This window comes from Corythoichthys intestinalis, chromosome 9 (genome assembly GCF_030265065.1).
Source record: "Corythoichthys intestinalis isolate RoL2023-P3 chromosome 9, ASM3026506v1, whole genome shotgun sequence".
In the NCBI taxonomy this organism is placed as follows: domain Eukaryota; kingdom Metazoa; phylum Chordata; class Actinopteri; order Syngnathiformes; family Syngnathidae; genus Corythoichthys; species Corythoichthys intestinalis.
In genome coordinates this window covers 16,785,098-16,804,799 of record NC_080403.1, presented here as the reverse complement: position 1 = coordinate 16,804,799, position 19,702 = coordinate 16,785,098, and the positions used below count along the sequence as shown (strand labels likewise).

Below are 19,702 nucleotides of genomic sequence, written 5' to 3'. Positions count from 1 at the left end.
TAAAACAATAAAAGGCTTGAACGACTTCAGTTGTGTGTAATGAATCTAAAATATAACAAAGTCTAATGTTTATCAGTACATTACAGAAAATAATTAACTTTATCACAATATGCTTTTCTTTTTGAGAAGGACTAGTATTTAAGCTAGAGGTAAGATCCGGCCTAAAAAATCCAGCCCGACCCGACCCGGGTCCGCAGGTATTTATGCCCGCCCCGCCCCGATCAATTAACTTGATTTGCAGGCCGAGCCCGAAAATAACCAAAAATTTGATGTTTTGTTTGTAGGCCCGATCCCGGAAAAAACAACAAAATGTTATATTTTATTTTTTCGCCCGAGATAAGAACCCCCCTCCCCCACCCACCCACCTCCCAAAATTTTAAGTTTTATTTGTGAGGACTCAGGAGAAGGAGGAAAGGGAGAGGATGCGCCAGTCAGAACTGGACAGAGCACTGCTTGCTGCTTGGGAAAACGGACTGGTTGCGTTTTGTGTGATCACATTTGGAACTATGCCTGTGCATAATAATAACAAATTAAAGCCTGTCTTTTGTAACAAATTCGAAGTCTTCTTAATGTTTAAATAGTCTACATATTTTTATGATCATTGTAAAAGCATTTACACAATGAAATAATGCTGGAAAAGTTTGTTACATATATTTCTCATATGAGAGCAAAGCGCCACATTCGTTACACTCACAATTTGAAGCCTTTCCACACCTCAAGGTGCGTGTTTGTCTTTTCAATTCCCCCGTCTTTAGTTTGTTTTTAACTTCTTGCTGCTCCATATTGAAATACAAAGTCAAAAATATGTAATAGATACGGTTTTGCGGACTCGCAGAGGGGAAGATTAAAAAGATTGCGCATGGCATGGTCTGGCTGTGGCTCCTGTTTTCAATTGCCATACAGCGCCTTCTCTTGTTTATCCAATTCATTCATTTTATAACAGGTATTCCTTAGTTTAATATCCACAGATCATTTTAATATACAAATGTAATCTATTTTAAAAGGTTAGCGAGAGAGACCCGGCCGTAATTATTGACATTTTGGGTCCGACCGGGGTCGGGTTCGGTATTAAGATCTTATTTTTAATTTAAGCCCAGGCGAACCAAGAGAAGGGTGGAAGGAAGAATACCACAGTCTTGGGAAGGAAGAATCCCGCTGGCTTTGTTTTGTTGTCTTATCGGCTCTCACTTACCGCTTAGGTCAGTATTGTGTTTGATGTTAGTTTACTGCTTTTCGTCTTACCGCGAACAGGGAGGAAGTGACGATCGGCCCGCCATGATAATTACGTCATCAGCCAACGTGCTGTGACCCGGGAATTTAACGCCTGCTTTCATACGCACCGCTTCCCGGGAAAGTCCCGGACATTCATACATAGACGCGACCCGTGAAATCACGGTTTTTCAGAGTGTGTGAAAGGGGCTTAATTGTACAACAGACCCACCACTGGTGTCTTGCCAATGTAGTTACCCCCGTCAAAAATTGTATCCCATGGCCACGGGAACGCACACACATTAGTTATGAGTTATGATCACTTAATTAATTGAAGCCAGAAAAGAATCACAGTTATACATTTTGGACATCAACGTTTATTAAAGTGGAGAAACTCCATACAGGACGTGAATTACAGTAATAACAATTGTAGGTCATCCTATGAGTAAAACAATAAAACATTGCCCTTTTTACATCAGTACGTATGTTATACGAAAGAAAAAAAACAAAAAAAATTTTTTTTTTTGATGGATTGGCCATGTTTTAAAACCTTGCAGATAACTACATCACCAAAACACAGAAATCAAGGAAATCAGTGCAGCACAGTGGCTCCACCCAGGGAATACAATTTTTGACGGGGGTAACTACATTGGCATGACACTGGCGGGCATACCATATTCAATCGATGAGGATCTTGGTGAAAAGTATAGCTGTCCTAAACAGCCTGATTTAGAATTCCCCTAAAAAATTATGGGAAACACAAAACCGCAAATTTTCAACTTATTATTATAAATATTCTTGTAAGTTAATTTCATTGCAGACAATACGTTTTGGGGTCATCAACATGCTGTGCCCCCCCCCCCCCCCCAAAGTCAAACTCCGTCCACCTATGTTCTCGCCCCTAATATATAGTATATCTGGACATTTCACCCCATTATTTCTTACAGTGCCTTGCAAAGGTATTCGGCCCCCTTGAACCTTGCAACCTTTCGCCACATTTCAGGCTTCAAACAAAGATATAAAATTTTAATTTTTTGTCAAGAATCAACAACAAGTGGGACACAATCGTGAAGTGGAACAAAATTTATTGGATAATTTAAACTTTTTTAACAAATAAAAAACTGAAAAACTGGGCGTGCAATATTATTTGGCCCCCTTGCGTTAATACTTTGTAGCGCCACCTTTGGCTCCAATTACAGCTGCAAGTCGCTTGGGGTATGTTTCTATCAGTTTTGCACATCGAGAGACTGACATTCTTGCCCATTCTTTCTTGCAAAACAGCTCGAGCTCAGTGAGGTTGGATGGAGAGTGTTTGTGAACAGCAGTCTTCAGCTCTTTCCACAGATTCTCGATTGGATTCAGGTCTGGACTTTGACTTGGCCATTCTAACACCTGGATACGTTTATTTTTGAACCATTCCATTGTAGATTTGGCTTTATGTTTTGGATCATTGTCCTGTTGGAAGATAAATCTCCGTCCCAGTCTCAGGTCTTGTGCAGATACCAACAGGTTTTCTTCCAGAATGTTCCTGTATTTGGCTGCATCCATCTTCCCGTCAATTTTAACCATCTTCCCTGTCCCTGCTAAAGAAAAGCAGGCCCAAACCATGATGCTGCCACCACCATGTTTGACAGTGGGGATGGTGTGTTCAGGGTGATGAGCTGTGTTGCTTTTACGCCAAACATATCGTTTTGCATTGTGGCCAAAAAGTTCAATTTTGGTTTCATCTGACCAGAGCACCTTCTTCCACATGTTTGGTGTGTCTCCCAGGTGGCTTGTGGCAAACTTTAAACGAGACTTTTTATTAATATCTTTGAGAAATGGCTTTCTTCTTGCCACTCTTCCATAAAGGCCAGATTTGTGCAGTGTACGACTGATTGTTGTTCTATGGATAGACTCTCCCACCTCAGCTGTAGATCTCTGCAGTTCATCCAGAGTGATCATGGGCCTCTTGGCTGCATCTCTGATCAGTTTTTTTCCTTGTTTGAGAAGAAAGTTTGGAAGGACGGCCGGGTCTTGGTAGATTTGCAGTGGTCTGATGCTCCTTCCATTTCAATATGATGGCTTGCACAGTGCTCCTTGAGATGTTTAAAGCTTGGGAAATCTTTTTGTATCCAAATCCGGGTTTAAACTTCTCCACAACAGTATCTCAGACCTGCCTGGTGTGTTCCTTGGTTTTCATAATGCTCTCTGCACTTTAAACAGAACCCTGAGACTATCACAGAGCAGGTGCATTTATACGGAGACTTGATTACACACAGGTGGGTTCTATTTATCATCATTGGTCATTTAGGACAACATTGGATCATTCAGAGATCCTCACTGAACTTCTGGAGTGAGTTTGCTGCACTGAAAGTAAAGGGGCCGAATAATATTGCACGCCCCACTTTTCAGTTTTTTATTTGTTAAAAAAGTTTAAATTATCCAATAAATGTTGTTCCACTTCACGATTGTGTCCCACTTGTTGTTGATTCTTGACAAAAAAATTAAATTTCATATCTTTATGTTTGAAGCCTGAAATGTGGCGAAAGGTTGCAAGATTCAAGGGGGCCGAATACTTTTGCAAGGCACTGTAGAAATAATTCATTGCGCATCTTTGGTCAATGTCACCTTTGTACTCAGGGGTGAACTCTTTCATCTCAGGAGGCAGAGATTCATAGAAGCGCTGCTCTCTGCTGATCAGAGGCTTGCACACCGTGTGGTCGTCGTAGCGCATCATGCTGGTGTGACCGCCCACCTAAAAAAAAAAAAAAAAGAAAAAAAAAAACCCACATTCAATTAGAGAGTGGACAACTATCTAATAACTTGGATTGGATGTGAATGCCCCCTCAAGTAGTATTTTCGACTGGAAAACTGTGATTTTATTATGATACCCAAGTTTCCAAGATAGGACAACCGTTTACTTCTCAAAATGGCGGAGCGCAAACAAGAAGTTGTGAATGGTAAGGAAATAAGTTTAAGAAGATTTATCGGCAATTTCCTTTTTTTTTTCTTTTTTACACCAGCTACAAGACATAGTGTTCACATTTATAAAACATTTTTTTAACCGAGTGGTTGCTAAAACGTTCAGTTATAAAGAAAAACTTACCGTTTGCATTTTGATGCAATTTCTTATTGTAGTTGATGAATTAATAGGTAAAACAGTTTTGCCCACGCAACAAACCTAAATGAAATTCGTGTCAGCTGTTTTTTTTTGCCCGCTACCACAGCAAAAGCACACGAACAGGACGCACTCGTAACTACCGTTTAGCAAGTGGAAAGGATCATCTTTCTCAGAGCATGTGAAGGCAGCATTACACATTACAGGTAGTCGCAGAAAGTAACGTAATGCGCATGTCAAAAAGAATACAATCGGACTCAGCTGGGGCCATCCAAACGCTGATTGCATGTGAATCTCTTATACTTCATGGATACATATCAAATCCTATTCACTTAATGATTGATTTCAATCGAAATGAGGAAAACTACTTATGTAAACCATAGTGTAAACGTACAGTGTGTCACAAAAGTGAGTACAGCCCTCGCATTTCTGCAGATATTTAAGTATATCTTTTCATGGGACAACACTGACAAAATGACACTTTGACACAACGAAAAGTAGTCTGTGTGCAGCTTATACAGTAAGAGTTAATTTATTTTCTCCTCAAATTACCCAAAATATAGCCATTAATATCTAAACCCTGGCAACAAAAGTGAGTGCACCCCTTAGAAACTACATCCATATATGTCCAAATTGAGTACTGCTCGTCATTTTCACTCCAAAATGTCATGTGAGTCGTTAGTGTTATTTGGTCTAGGTGTGCATAGGGAGCAGGTGTGTTCAAATTTGTAGTGCAGCTCTCACACACTCTCATACTGGTCACTGAAAGTTTCCAACATGGCACCACATGTCAAAGAACTCTCTGAGGATCCTAGAAGACGTATTGTTGCGCTACATGAAGATGGCCAAGGCTACAAGAAGATTGCCAACACTCTGAAACTGAGCTGCAGCACAGTTGCTTAGCTCATCCAGCGTTTTAAAAGAGCAGGGTCCACTCAGAACAGGCCTCGGGTTGGTCGTCCAAAGAAGCTGAGCGCATTTGTTGAGCGTCACATCCAAATGCTTTCTTTGAAAGATCGTCGCAGGAGTGCTGTCAGCATTGCTGCATATATTGAAGAGGTGGGGGGTCAGCCTGTGCTCAGACCATACGCCGCACTCTACATCAAATTGGTGTGCATGGCTGTCACCCCAGGAGGAAGCCTCTTCTGAAGACGGTACACAAGAAAGCCCGCAAACAGTTTGCTGAAGACATGTCAACAAAGCACATGGACTACTGGAACCATGTCCTATGGTCTGATGAGACGAATATTAATTTGTTTGGTTCCGATGGTCTCATGCATGTGTGGCGGCGACCAGGTGAGGAGTACAAAGAGAAGCGTGTCATGCCTACAGTCAAGCATGGTGGTGGGAATGTCATGGTCTGGGGCTGCATGAGTGCTGCTGTTGGAGAGTTACATTCTATTGAGTGAAACATGAACTCCAACATGTACCGTAAAATACTGCAGCAGAGCATGATCCCCTCCTTCCAGAAACTGGGTCGGAGGGCAGTGTTCCAGCATGACAATGACCCCAAACACAACTCCAAGATGACCACTGCTTTACTGAAGAGACTGAGGGTAAAGGTGATGGACTGGCCAAACACGTCTCCAGATTTGAACCCAATAGAACATCTTTGGGGGATCCTCAAGTGGAAGGTTGAGGTGCACAAACTTGAACCTAATAGAACATCTTTGGGGGATCCTCAAGCGGAAGGTGTAGGTACACAGTCTCAAATATCCGGCAGCTCCGCAAAGTCGTCATGAAGGAGTGGAAGAGCATTCCAGTGGCAACTTGTGAAGCTCTGGTCAACTCCATGCCCAGGAGAGTAAAGGCAGTTCTGGATAATAGTGGTGGCCACACAAACTATTGACAGTTGACATGTTGTATATTAAGGGTGTCAACAATAATCGATGCGGCGATGCATCCCGATGCGGGGCATGGGCGATTCGATTCGATGCGGGCAACAAGCCGAATCGATTCAGCGCATTTGAAAATATATAAGTACGTTCAAAAATCTTCCCTGTGCAATTCCGGTGATGCAACGGATTTGGTTTCCCCGTGTGTATTATTGTTCTCATGTTTAATTTTTTTTACACACCGCATAACTCTGGTCAAGTTTCCCACCAATCTCGTAGACGCCAAAATGTCTCCAGATGTCTGCTTTCAATGTGTTAGGTGCATCAATAATCTTTCTCGCTCCCACTTTCTCTGCTTCAGCCATTGTTATGTTATGTCCTATCTCTCTGCTCTCTTGAATTAGAGCTTAGTTCGGGCCTAAAAAATCCAGCCCGACCTGACCCGGCCCCATGTATTAAAGGCCGAGCCCGAAATTTTACGTTTTATTTGTAGGCCCGAGCCCGAACCCCCCCCCCCCCCCCCCCCATTCCCTGGATTGATATTGCGATAAAGATGCTGCTGCACTACAATATTTTCTTTGTCGTTTTAATATTTACTTGAATATTTTTATTGATGGGTCGTTATGACTAAAATACAGTGACTGTTATTACCGACTTTGCACAGGAGTTCAGATGTTGCACTGTGTGAAAGGCTGCTACTGTGTGTAAAAAAAAGAGAAAGCCCTGGTCTCATTCAAAGCGCTAATTAAATGCTGTGATCTGGTTTATATATATATATATATATATATATATATATATATATATATATATATATCTGAAAATATACTATTTTCATTTGACTTCAACCAGGAGTGACACAAGAGCCAATAAATTTTTTTTTAATGTCTGATCGCTTGGGTTGCCTCATGATTCACGAAAAATATGCTTTGCTTTAGAGTTTTAATGCATCCCAGGCTTTGATGCATCGCGATGCATTGCCGAATCGAACCGAATCGAATCGTGACCCTCTGAATCGGATCGAATCTGATCGAATCGAATCGTGGCTCTCCGAATCGTGATCGAATCGAATCGTGAGGGCAGTGCCGATGCACACCTCTATTGTATATTAATATTGACAACTTTCACCAAGGGGTGTAATCACTTTTGTTGCCAGGGGTTTAGCTATTAATTGCTATATTTTGAGGGGAAAATAAATTAACTCTTATAAGCTGCACGCAGACTACTTTTCATTGTGTCAAAGTGTCATTTTGTCAGTGTTGCCCCATGAAAACATATAAATATCTGCAGAAATGCAAGGGGTGTACTCACTTTTGTGATACACTGTACCCTGTGACAGCCATCGGCCCAGAGTTCATCAAGTACTACAGGGATTTAAAGAAGTCAAGGTGAAGTGGAAGTTGTTTTTTTTCTTGGTAATTCTAGCGACCTTGATTTTGTGCTTTCAGAATAACTATGAAAACACCACAGGAACTTGTGACAGGACAGTGTTAATCTTGGTGATGAAAATATTTTGAGCAATAAAATCTTTCTACTTAAGATTTTGACATCATCGCCCGGACCTGATGCATAAAGGGTTCAAGTGCAACGCCGCCTCCTCGGGATCGAAGTGACGCGCCGCCCGCTGGCCCCGCCCCCTGCAGCTTGTTGTCCATGCTGTTGGTGTGCGGGAGGCACATGGCTCCTGGCGGAGGAACTGTTCCTTCTCCTGCGGACGAGAATGCTGTTATGAAGCCAACCATTGGGAGAAAAAAAAAAAGTCTGAAATATTAACATAACTGACTCGGGCTGCAACAGATTATTTTGATGGTCAACTAGTCTTTGAATATTTTTGCAATCACTTGATGCATTAATCATTTCTTGTTGCATTATTACAGGCTTTTTATAACTGGAAATGTGCATTGGAGCCAAAATAGACGTGCTGAGAAAAATTGGACTGAATATTATCGAACATTGTACTTAAGTGAATTGTTTTCCAATGTAAAAAGCAGGTATGCAAATAAATAAATACATATTATAACAAATATTTAAAGACAATATTTACTTTTGTTTTTTTTACAATTTAAAATATATTTTTTATAATATATTTACGCTTCTTTTTTTAAATATTCAAAATGTTTAGTTTTTTTTCATTTAAAAGAAATATTATTTACCATCTTTTGTGAATTAAAAAACGAAATAAAAGCATATTCTTAATTAACATATTTAATAGACATTTACTCAACTCACTGGCTGTCATGAACAGTGATAGATGTGCAATCCATAAAGAATATTTACTGTCCTAGTTTTTTAAATTTAGAATAATCCAAAGTAAACGGAAAGTGAAAGATGTCTAATCTATGAAAGGGAATATTTCATTTTGTCCCCTTTTTTTAAAATCCCAAAGAAAGAAAATAAAAATGTTAAAAATAAAAAATATTTACTCTAAACTCATAAACGATGGAATACTCATTTTTAACTCAATGGCTGGACATTACGGAGGCCCAAATGGGACAGAATGAAATGTATAAATCTTTATATGAAAACTTAAATGTGACATTAACAGGAAGTAAATGAATAAAAGTGTCATTAGATGTGTCAATAATTCATTCAAATAACCGCTCATTGAATCTAGAAACAATTATTTCCTTATTCAATTATTTCATGGACATGTGTTGTAGGACTTCATTAATTTATTTAATGTGTCAAACTCACCTATCAAAAACAGTGGGCATGACTAAAACCTGATTAGTTACTCAGCACATCAAGCCAAGAAGGGTCGATTTAAGATAACCGACTGATGCAGGGCCAGTAAACATATTCTGACACACTAGGTGGCGTTTCCTTTACTCGGCTCAAACAGGTGGAGGACGTGAGAGCGTCACGGGAGTGACAGCAAGTTATGCTTATAAATTCATGAGGTGCTGGAACGAAGAGCCGAAATGGCGCCAACAACTTCAATAAATGCCTCTCCTTTGCACATGTTCTTGGTCAGGAAGCCCAACTTCAAAATCATTCGCAAGGTCTAAAATATCTCTAACCAAATCAAGAGAAACAAAGTATATCCTCCATGTTTTGAATTACTTCAGATGACAGCAATCGATTACTTAGATCAGCAATAGTTCCGCCCACTGACTTTGATGGGTTTGACAGATAAAATAAAGAATTGCTGCAACACGCGTCCATAAAATAATTCATTAGTGAAATAATGCTTTTACATTAAATAAGCTAGTATTTTAATTAATGACACATTATTATTTCCCAATTTAATTAATTAATGACACATTTAAGTATTTAGTTAAAGATGTATTTAGACATTTCATTCAGTCCCATTTGGTCCTCCATAGGACATGGAATGGACAGTGATAGATCTCTTAAGCCTAACCTAAATTCACAGTGGAAGCATGAAAAGAGCCATATGCACCCCTACATTGGACGAACAGCACTAAAAAAGTTTAAATGCCAAAAAAGATTTTGAGCTCAACGTCATTAAACGATTCATCGACCACCAAACAGTAATGGATAATCGGTGGCAGCCCTCGCTCAGACGTGTCCTGACCCGGCACATGGACTCTGGCGGGCAGTGACGGTGAGGGCGGGGCACAGGGCACCACAGGCTGCTGGGAGCGCACGCCGGCCCCGGGGGGAGGCGGCGCCAGACCGAACAACCAGCTGGCAAGTACTCCGATCGGCGAGCGCTCCGCTCCGCCGCTCACGGTCGCAAGGGTCAGCGGTTCCTGCGGGGACAGGAAACGGTCAACATTGCTTGCTGCTCGTTCCAACATGTTTTCTCATAAGGGACTTTAGATTATTATTATTGTTAGAGTGGTACCTTTACATACGAAATTTTCAGGTTACAATATGCCTCAACGGGAAAATATTGCCTCAGGATACGAAAGGCCAAAAACACCGTATTGGCTGCTACTCGCAGCTACCAGAGTTAACTGATCGTAACAGTTATAACTGCTCTGCCAGTGGCTATTGCATAGCATCTTTCTGGCATCCAGTTGGCTAAGAGGGACCTCTACTGTAGATGTATATATATATAGTGTATCCCAGCGTCCTCTTCATTTTCCCCTCGGCAGCTTTACGCGAGTAATAAGTTTTATTCTTTATTTTTTACATTATGCACAACTCTCATTTTATGTTTATTGTGCAATAATCAATTGTAACATGTATTTGTTACATGTTTTGATTCATTTTCATCCTTCATAAAAGATTTATGTCTGAATTTTGGGAGGCTTGGAACGGATTAGGGCATTTACATGGAAAACGCGGCTCTACTTACAGAATTTTCAGTTTACAAAACTAATTCCAGAAGCAATTAATTTTGTAAGTAGAGGTATCACTGTAATTTTTTTACTTTATGTAAATGTCTCATTCGGATTCAATACAAAGATAGTCTTTAGAATTCAAGGACTGAAGAATACTTTTTTGTTTTTGATTGAAAAAAATTGTACATTTTAAAATTAAATAAGGATTTTTTCAAATTAAAAATAATTTAATGAATAAAAGAGAAGATCAGTCTTTTCCTTTAAAATATTTTAAAAAGAAAACATTTTAAAATCACTTTAGAGTAAGTGAATGATTTTGATTTGAAAACAAAAAGAGTGGATACTTCCTGTTTTTTCTTCAATTAAAGAAATATTTTTAAATTATGTAGTTTTTCCCTTTCTTGTTCAAATAGAACAAGAGAATATTTGCTATGTCAGGTTTAAAATTATTTACTGGTTTCTTGTTTTTAAAAAAATTGGACCCCCCCCCCCCCTTTATTTATTTATTTTTTTTAAATAAAAATACACCGAGAGTATTTAGTTGTTGTCCTGCTCTGGTTTTGATTTTAAATATTCAGTATATACATTTATTTATATTAAATTTAAAAATTACAAAACAAAAAGGGAATCAACCGTTTTTGATCATTTTATAATCATTTTTCATTATTAAAATATATTTTTTTAAGTATTTAATTTTTCTAATTCAAAATTCAGATGCAAAAATCAGGCGATCGACTTAAAATAGTTGATGAAGTTCCAAATCAATTAGTTGATTAAACATGACAGTCCAAATTAAGAATTTCAAACCCAAACTCCAAACATTATATTCAGGCCATAATCCCATCTTCACAGCGTATATTCTTTAACCAATTTGATTTAGGAAGAGCACGTCCAGAAGCTGGCAGCTGTCCGCAGAGCAGACTCACATCAGACGAGACGCCGAGTCACGTCAGGAGGAGGGCTCTTATCTCGTCTCATCAGTCGGGATGCAGCAATGGATCTGATGGGAAATGAAAACAAGCGCATTTAACCACGACTAGGGCTGCCTCGAACCGTTCTGTTAATAACCACCTATTATTTTTGCCATAAATCCACCCATTGGCTCATATACAAATCTCTGCTTTCATCAAAGGAATATATACATACATTAAAAGGGAATATTTATATCTATGTAAAAAAGATTTTTTTTTGGGGGGGGGGGATATTTATATAAAGAATATTCACTGTATTTACTTAGGTAAATTGAATGTTTAAAATAAACTATATACAATCTTGTGCACTCTTGGCCCCCCCTCCAATCAAAAACCCTGAAAATTGTTTTAAAATAAATATGAGAATGCTTGCTATGAAGCTCAAAAAAGATTTGGAAAATTCTGAGGTCAACAATGTGTAGAACAGAAACTATGTTTTTTACTGTTTATATTATAAAAATCAGGGAATATGTACCGTATTAATTTATTAAGTAGAGAATGTTACTTTAGGTATATATACTTGAAGTATTTGGCCTTTCGTTATAATTCCTTGTAAATTGGCTGCATGGTGTTGCATGCCATCTCAGCTTCTAGATGGCGCCACCCTCCTTGCTCGTGGCAAGTTTATGCGTCATCACCACATTGTGCTTTGCGTTGCTGGGAAGTAAAGATGCCGGCTCCACTCTCAATTTGGACCAAAGAAGAACAGTGATATGTGATGTTTTTTTGTGGTCGAAAGATGTGCCAGGAGAAGAAATCCATAGAACACTTTCAGTACAATATTGGGGGCAATGTTTAACCACGGCATAGTACCGTATTTACTAGGGTTGGGAATCTCTGGGCCATGAAGCCGATTCGATATGTATCCAGATACACAGGTTATGATTTGATTAAAAAAAAAAAAAAAACGATGCATTTTTAAGGCCGAGCGATTCGATAGTTTAAGAACGATACGGTTCAATACAGAGTGAAAACGATACGATAGTAAACATTTGTTGTGTGTGTTCATACAGTATTTTAAACATATAAAAAAAGATTAAAGATTAAATTAAACAAAAAAATTTCATACCAATGTTATGTTTTTTTTTTAATGGGGAAAAAAAAAAAAGCTTACTATATGACCGTCATTTTGTTGGATGGGATTGAAAATAAAATATAACGCCAGTGACAGACAACGATAAAGTGCAGTAATTTAATTACCGTATTTCCTGGTGTTTTGAACACAATAGGTAAGTAATTTCAGTGCAAACTTTCAAATTAGACATCTTACAAGCAAAAAATGTTAATTATATGCAGCAGCTCTCGAAACAAAAATAAACCTGCTAGTGTTATCATAAATAAAAATAATAAATTATGCTTTACCACTGGTATAACTGGGGGAATAAGAAACATGGCATTTTAGACAGACAGGTCTATAATCATTACTTTAACCTTATACAGAGCAAAGTCATTCACTTATGCCTGTGCTTCCACATTTTTTTTATTCCTCATCACTGTCTATTATCTTTTTTGAAGGGCTGATTTTTCTTGAGGAAGATCAACTGATCCACATGTTCATGTTTAAGTACACTGCATTTCGTGGAAACAATATGCCGCCCTTTCCACCATTGTAGTGGGTTAATTTTTAGGGTTAAAAAATCACGATCTCTGTACCGCTTCACACTAGCTCTGTCCCATGCTAACTGATCTGGCTGCCTTCATCACTTCGAAGTCCGACTTTTGTTTTCCTGGGTGCGTTGAAAATCAATCGCTGCACGTCGCTGGCGTAGTGCGCAAACTGTCTATTGTTTTAGCATGTTGCTTCGTTGCCACTACTAGTTTCGTTTTGGGCTGTGAAGAAAATGCTACGGAGCGTGCGTTACAGTGGTTTTGTTAGCTCTTGCGTTGTTATGACACGCCCGTGACGATCGGGTAATGCCGGCGAATACTAGCGGTTCTGCCGAAACGAATGGGAAGTTGAGGAAACAACGATGGCGGTCACAATCTAAGTGCACTGTGTAGTGAGTGACTCAAGCGCAGCATGTGAGGTAAAAGCTAAATTATTATCGTATTAAGCAATAGAGGTGGGAATCTTTGGGCAAATAGCGATTCGATTACAATTCGGAGGCTCCGATTCGATTATAAATCAATTATTGATGCACCACAAACACCCCCCCATTAATTTTTTTTACAGTTGTTCTAAAAATTGTTCAAAAATCCTCTCAGGCTAAACAAACTACTATTTCAGTATCAAGTTAACCGTTAAAAACAGTACATAAAATACTCAAGTCCCCATTCTGTATCAGCAGCTTTGAACTACATTCAATTAATTTAATGTTGTGAATCAACTGTTGAAGTTGTTAAAATTACTCCCGTTATTCCATAATTTCCCATCTGTCTACTTTTGACGTGAAAGTTTTAAAACTGTTTCATCATTTAAAAATAGATTCAAGTCAAGATTTTTGTTTTTTTTTTGTTTTTTTTTTTTAAGATAAAAAGTAATTAGGTTCGCTACAACAGAGCCTTCTAGCGAAGTCTACTGCTTTAAGATGGCGCCCGTTTACTAGCGCGGGAAATTTTGTCATTTCGCATCTAGTTCTTGGTATATTATCTAACACGGCCGTCATCTGTCATTTCACATCTAGTTCTAGATATAGAATATATCTACCGTATGTTTGTAGCAACTAGCAACTGGGCGCTGTTTGTAGCGGCTGACAGCCGTAGTCAGGTATTACTGTTTTTTTGTTTTTTTTTCTAGCGGCATGAGTTGAACATGATATTTACTCTCGGTCCGTTCCTCATTGTGTCCTGAAGACCGCGCTGACTGTGTTTTATTTCCGCTTTACCTGGTATAATTCAATAATTGGAATTTGGATGTTTGTGAATCGTGCTCGAATCTTCCACGGCCGAATCACGAATAATCTAAGAATCGGAAATTTTGCACGCCTCTATTAAGCAATGCATTAAACTAGGCATTAGAAGCCGATTCTTGTGCTCGCGATAGCCGAATTCTATCTTACTATCGGTTCATTGAATATTTAATGGCTAATTACTGTCGAATGGTAACTTTACTATCGATACAGCTGTATCTCTCACCTGTAAAACCGTATATCCGGTCGTATCGGTTTATCGTTCTCAAGCTTAGTATTTACCAGTGGATTGAACAGTTCAACCTAATAGCTACTAGAGGTGGGAATCTTGGGGTACCTAACGATTCGATTACGATTCAAAGGCTACGATTCAATTATTGATCCACAGCCCCCCTCCGCTATTAGCTGCTTGTAATGTTTGGTACATTAGTTACAAAAATAGTACAAAAATCCTCTCAGGCTTAAATAAACTACTATTTCAGTATCAAGGTAACCCCATAAAGGCCGAGTCATACTTCGGCGTCAGACCTGCGCCGTAAATGAAGACCCAATTTACGACCCTGTGCCGTAGCCTCTCTGGGTCCTTCTTTCCCCCCCCCCCCGACTTAAGCGTCACGTCAACGCGTGTGACGTGGTGGAAATGGACTATGATTGGTCCGCTCAGACTGTTGTTTCCGGTTCAGCGTGAAATCACCGCCATTCTCAAAAATTATTTTTCTACACGCAAAAATGGACCAAGCCGACAAGAGTATCAACGAAGAGCAAGTACGACAACTTCTACAATGTCTCGTCAAGACATTATGAAGATTGCCAAATGGCAAGCAATTCGTGGGAGGAGATTACTGAAAATACGGGGCTGGTGGTCAGCCAGCGATTGAATTAAAAAAAAAAAAAAAATGGTAGAACCACCGAGACAAGTACAGTATGTGTGTTCGAAATCGAATGGCCACTCGAAGCGGCGACCCAGTCGGCCAAAAACTGCCAGCTTTTTATCACTTTATGTCGTATTTTTTGTCAGGGCACTTCATCATTTATTGTGTAATATGTTTGCTGTAAGTCTGTGACTTATTTACGTGTCACACTTCAAGTATATGAAGAATAAAGCACAGGTTTGGTGTCAAAAGAGTTGTTTTGATGTTTCATTTCCAACAACAGACAGTTCACACACGATGCATCATCACTGCTTGAGAGTGCCTCGGTGCTTTTATGATACCGTTAACATCAAGGCTTCTAACGCAGTTTGGGAAATTCCATAGACGCCAGAAATCTGCTATGGCTTCCCACTGGGTGTTTGTAGGTCACGGCAAACAAATTTGGCTCGAGGGCTTTGCAGACCTCGGACAAAACGCCGGACGCAGTGCTCAACGCCAGTTTGAAGCTAGCTGCTACAGCTAACTGGTTTCCGCCAGAGGCTAGAAATCTGCCGCATCAAAAGTTGGACAGACCGCCTCAAAATAGTCTTCTGCGTCGCCTACGCCTCAACATTTGTATGATCAACATTTATTTAATGTTGATGAGCTGAAGATCCACATTCAAGCTTTCCATCTTGCACCGTTAAACTAGACAAGAGGAAGTCAACAAGCTTGCCCCAAAACCGTACAAACATAACGCCACACCCCTCTAGTGGTTTGCCGGTGAATAACAGAGCAACGCGTCACCTGGACTGAGAACCATCGAATGTCAAATGACACCGCAGTTGCTGCACCGTCACCGCAACACGGGAGCATAACTCAGGCTTAAGTCCCCATTCTATATCAGCTTTTAACTACATTCAATTTAATGTTGTGAATCAACCGTTAAAGTTGTTAAAATTGCACCCGTTATTCAATAATTTTCTGGTTCATCATTTAAAGATAGATTCAAGTCAAGATTTTGCCGATTTAGGAGTATTGTATTGAAAAAGTTACCAAACATTGAACAAGTCCCTGTTCAGATTCTGAATAACCAACAACTCACTACACTGGTCTACAAAATTTTGGAAAACATCAGAGAGAAATGACGGATAAAAATGGCTAAATGGTAATTGCTGTGGTGACATGGATTGGAAAATAAAGGATTTTAGTGCTGGTTGGCTAAAGAATTCAAGATGTTGAAGTTTGATTACAAAGATGCATTAGTGTAATTATATCCATTTTACAAATTGCTACATTTGACATGAAATGGTTATATCAGTGTGTGCCACCGCTTAGGAAATGTATCGACATTAATGTATTTTGTCTACTTGCAAAACACCAGGATTTATGCAATATATTGAAAACGTCATATTATGTAAAAGCTCTTGTCTACATAATTATATTATGAAATGGTAGATATTTTTTTTAGGTACATATGTTCACCCAGAAATAACCATTTCTATTTTAATTAATACAAATTTTCGCTTAAATTGCTTGTATTTTAACATGTCGGCCCAATATTCCAACTCAAACTTCACACTATGACTAAAATTCTTTTTTAGTGACGCAAATTTAGTAAAGTCTGACTACTTTTATCCAGGAAGCATTTTTCTTGTAGACCAGTGGTATTGATGACATGGCAAAACATATGCCCATTGGTCATGGTTCTACATATGAAATTGTGCATAACAAACTCCACTAAAGATGCTTTAAGGGGCCATTGTTTCTCAACCAAAAACTTTGTCGGGAGGCTATCAGAAAGAAAAAGTAACGATGGCGTGTGTATTGAAAAGCTGGGTGACTATTGAAAAATAAAAATGTAACTTGTGTATATTTGTATGAAATAATAAAAATGGAGTGAAGACACTTATTGACTGACACTCGTGTATATAATAAAAATATAGCTATAAATGTACCGTTTCTTCTCACCGCCCGGGATTTGGAGAAGTTTGAGGTCAGCAACAACTATCCAAATGGTTGTCGTCTAATTTGATAGTCGATCAGTTGTCGATTAGTCCATTCATCGTGGCAACCGCATTTAGAATGAATTCTTGATTTGATTGGAGTTTTTCTTCATGATGATCTTCAGGACATTTTTTCCAGATATATTTAGCGGCAGCTGAGCTGGTGTAACGTCAGAGGCTGGTCACTAAAAGGAAGGTGTCCTTCACGTTAATGTTTCCTCTGGCGGCTTTCAAACACGACAGGACATTTTCCAGAGGCTGCAGTGAGGAAGAGGAGCTAATGATCGTGAGGAAGGCTCCCACTTCCTCACGGCGTTTGATGCTTTAACAAAATTAGAAGGTGAGCTCATTCTCAGATGATTGTCTTCAAGACTGCTACACGTTATTCAAACTTTTCAGTGTGGATAAGCAATGGGGTTGCCACAATGAATCGACAACTAATGGATGATCACATGAATCTATGACTTTTTGGAAAGTGAATGAATCGTTTTGAGACATTGTTGAACAAAAAAAATATATATATATATATTTTAGGTTTAACAGTCAATTCTTTTTATGCATTTTGTATTATTTTGTATTTTTTTGTTGTTGACATTAAACATCTTATGTTAGGGAAAAAAATGTATGTCTAAAAAAAGGGTTAAATCAAATCGGGTTTAATAATAATCTTTTATTAATATATGTATTAAATTAAAAACATTTTATACATTTTATTAAATTTAGGAAAAATTAAATTTAAAAATAAAACTATTCCCTATTTTTTTTATTTTTTAAATATGTATCTTTATATGGTTATTTTTAACTTTAAAAAATAAAAGCAAAACAGTACATTTATTTCTATTGTATTGCTTTTTGCATCCATCAAAAATACTTAAAATGTGAAGGGAAAAAAATGCAAATCGATACACTCGTCAATTCCTTAAATTATCAGAACAAGAAAGGAGGGAAATACTATTTTGTTAACCGTCGACCTCAATATATGCAGCTAGGATATTTCAAACAGGATATTTGCAAACATCTATCGCTGCGAACGCGTTAACGCACTCCAATAACAAGGATTCGACGTTTATCGCAGTCAAGTGCAGCGATTTAGTTCTTGGCTGTTGCTTGTGGGCGATTTATCACAATTTCTGTGGAGTCTTGGTCTCCAACATCCACAGATGGCAAGGCTAACCACACTTAGCAGGAAACTTTGGAACAACGTCCTTGTTTGGCTTCCGAAAATCACATTTCGACACAATTCCCAAATTGTTGCCATCCACCAGGAGACACTTTGGTGGCGTTTGCGTTTTCAGTCAACTTCGCTGGCAATACTGTCCAAGCTTGTTGACCTTAGCCTGGCAACACGCTAGCACTCAGGCTAACACGTCCTCCGCTTTGTTTTAAAAATCACACTATTTTCAAAAAGATAGGTGATTTTAACTCTTCGGAATCGAAGCAGTGGTGGTTTAAGCCTGATTATCCGCCGGGGTAGCCGCTGGCTGACGTCATTTCGGTTGACTTGCTTTGAACAGATCCTGTGCCTGGCTAACGACGAGCTAAGTGGCTAACTGCTCAAGCACCCTCCTCCGCTTTTGTGGACGCAAACGACGACAAGATACGACTTACCCGACAACCGCGAGGTGGACTTGAGTGGTAAAGGTGCTCGGGACACTGGGGAAGAAATGTCAGAATTCTGCTTCGCTCAAATATGAGAGCGACGGTGAGCGTGTCAGCGAAAACATCCAGCATCAGGCTAACGTCATGACAGTAAACTGTTTGGCTTTTTATATTTGTTATGTGCCGATGTGGGGATTTGACGCCTCCTATAGGTTATTTCCAGAGCTGCATGGATCGAAACGTTTTCTCGGCGGCTTCGATTCTTCCATATTTATTATTAACTGTATTATCTGTAATTACATGATTATTTAAAATTAAGTATGAATATAATAATAGTAAAATTTATTTTAAATTGGTTTAAACTGCTTCATTTTCCGGGGTGCCTTGGTTAGCATTGTTGTAAAAGCGCTAGATGACAAATAAGCGCTGTAAGCGAATTCGAACGGCCATCGTTGGCTGTCGGCCATTTTGTGTCAGTACCGTTTGACAAACAGAATCATAGTTGACTTTGAAGTGTCTATCAATTCCTCAGTTTACTGCCGATTCTCAGACGGCTTAATTTTTCATTAAAGTCAGAAATGCAGTAAATTAACACCACGTTTTAGAGACAATTATTTATCCTTTTCTAAAAACTTGCCTGGATAATAGCCACATTAATACTGTTTGGTGTAAACCAACCCGTTTGAAAATTGGTTTGTAGTTGAGAAAATCGCCCACCTGAGTTACCCTGCAAAAGGGCTTGCGAACAAATCCACAGTTATAAGATGGCCGCTAGTTTTTAACGCACCGACTCCGACTTTTTGCATTTAGCGTTCTTCATATGTGATATTTATGGATAGTACAGGATACTTACGTTTAACAATTTACATGTCGTTGTTTCCCTCATACTTTAAATATCCTAATCGATAAAACAATACATATGCACATGCGAGAAACTTAATTTTACACATTAATTTTGCTGAGGAGATATAAAGAATACATTATTTCCGAGTTGTCTTCAAATGCAACATCGCATTAACGGATGAGGCACAG

General features: G+C 38.8%; 1 protein-coding gene across 2 annotated transcripts in view; it reads right to left on the bottom strand.

The window, feature by feature from the left end:
- Nucleotides 1–19,684, bottom strand: part of ip6k1 (inositol hexakisphosphate kinase 1) — a 36,896-nt gene extending 17,212 nt beyond the window's left edge. Inside the window, exons 1-5 of one of the 2 annotated variants that reach the window (XM_057845106.1) lie at nt 19,524–19,684; nt 11,321–11,394; nt 9,680–9,857; nt 7,704–7,849; nt 3,820–3,946 (exon numbers count right to left, since the gene is read on the bottom strand). In XM_057845106.1, coding sequence (XP_057701089.1) covers nt 3,820–3,946; nt 7,704–7,820 — 244 coding nt within the window. In that variant the 5' untranslated portion in view covers nt 7,821–7,849; nt 9,680–9,857; nt 11,321–11,394; nt 19,524–19,684. Of the gene's footprint in view, nt 1–3,819; nt 3,947–7,703; nt 7,850–9,679; nt 9,858–11,320; nt 11,395–18,679; nt 18,861–19,523 lie in introns of those variants that run through there. The other variant, XM_057845105.1, reaches the window with a different exon arrangement.
- Nucleotides 19,685–19,702: the final 18 nt, after the last annotated feature.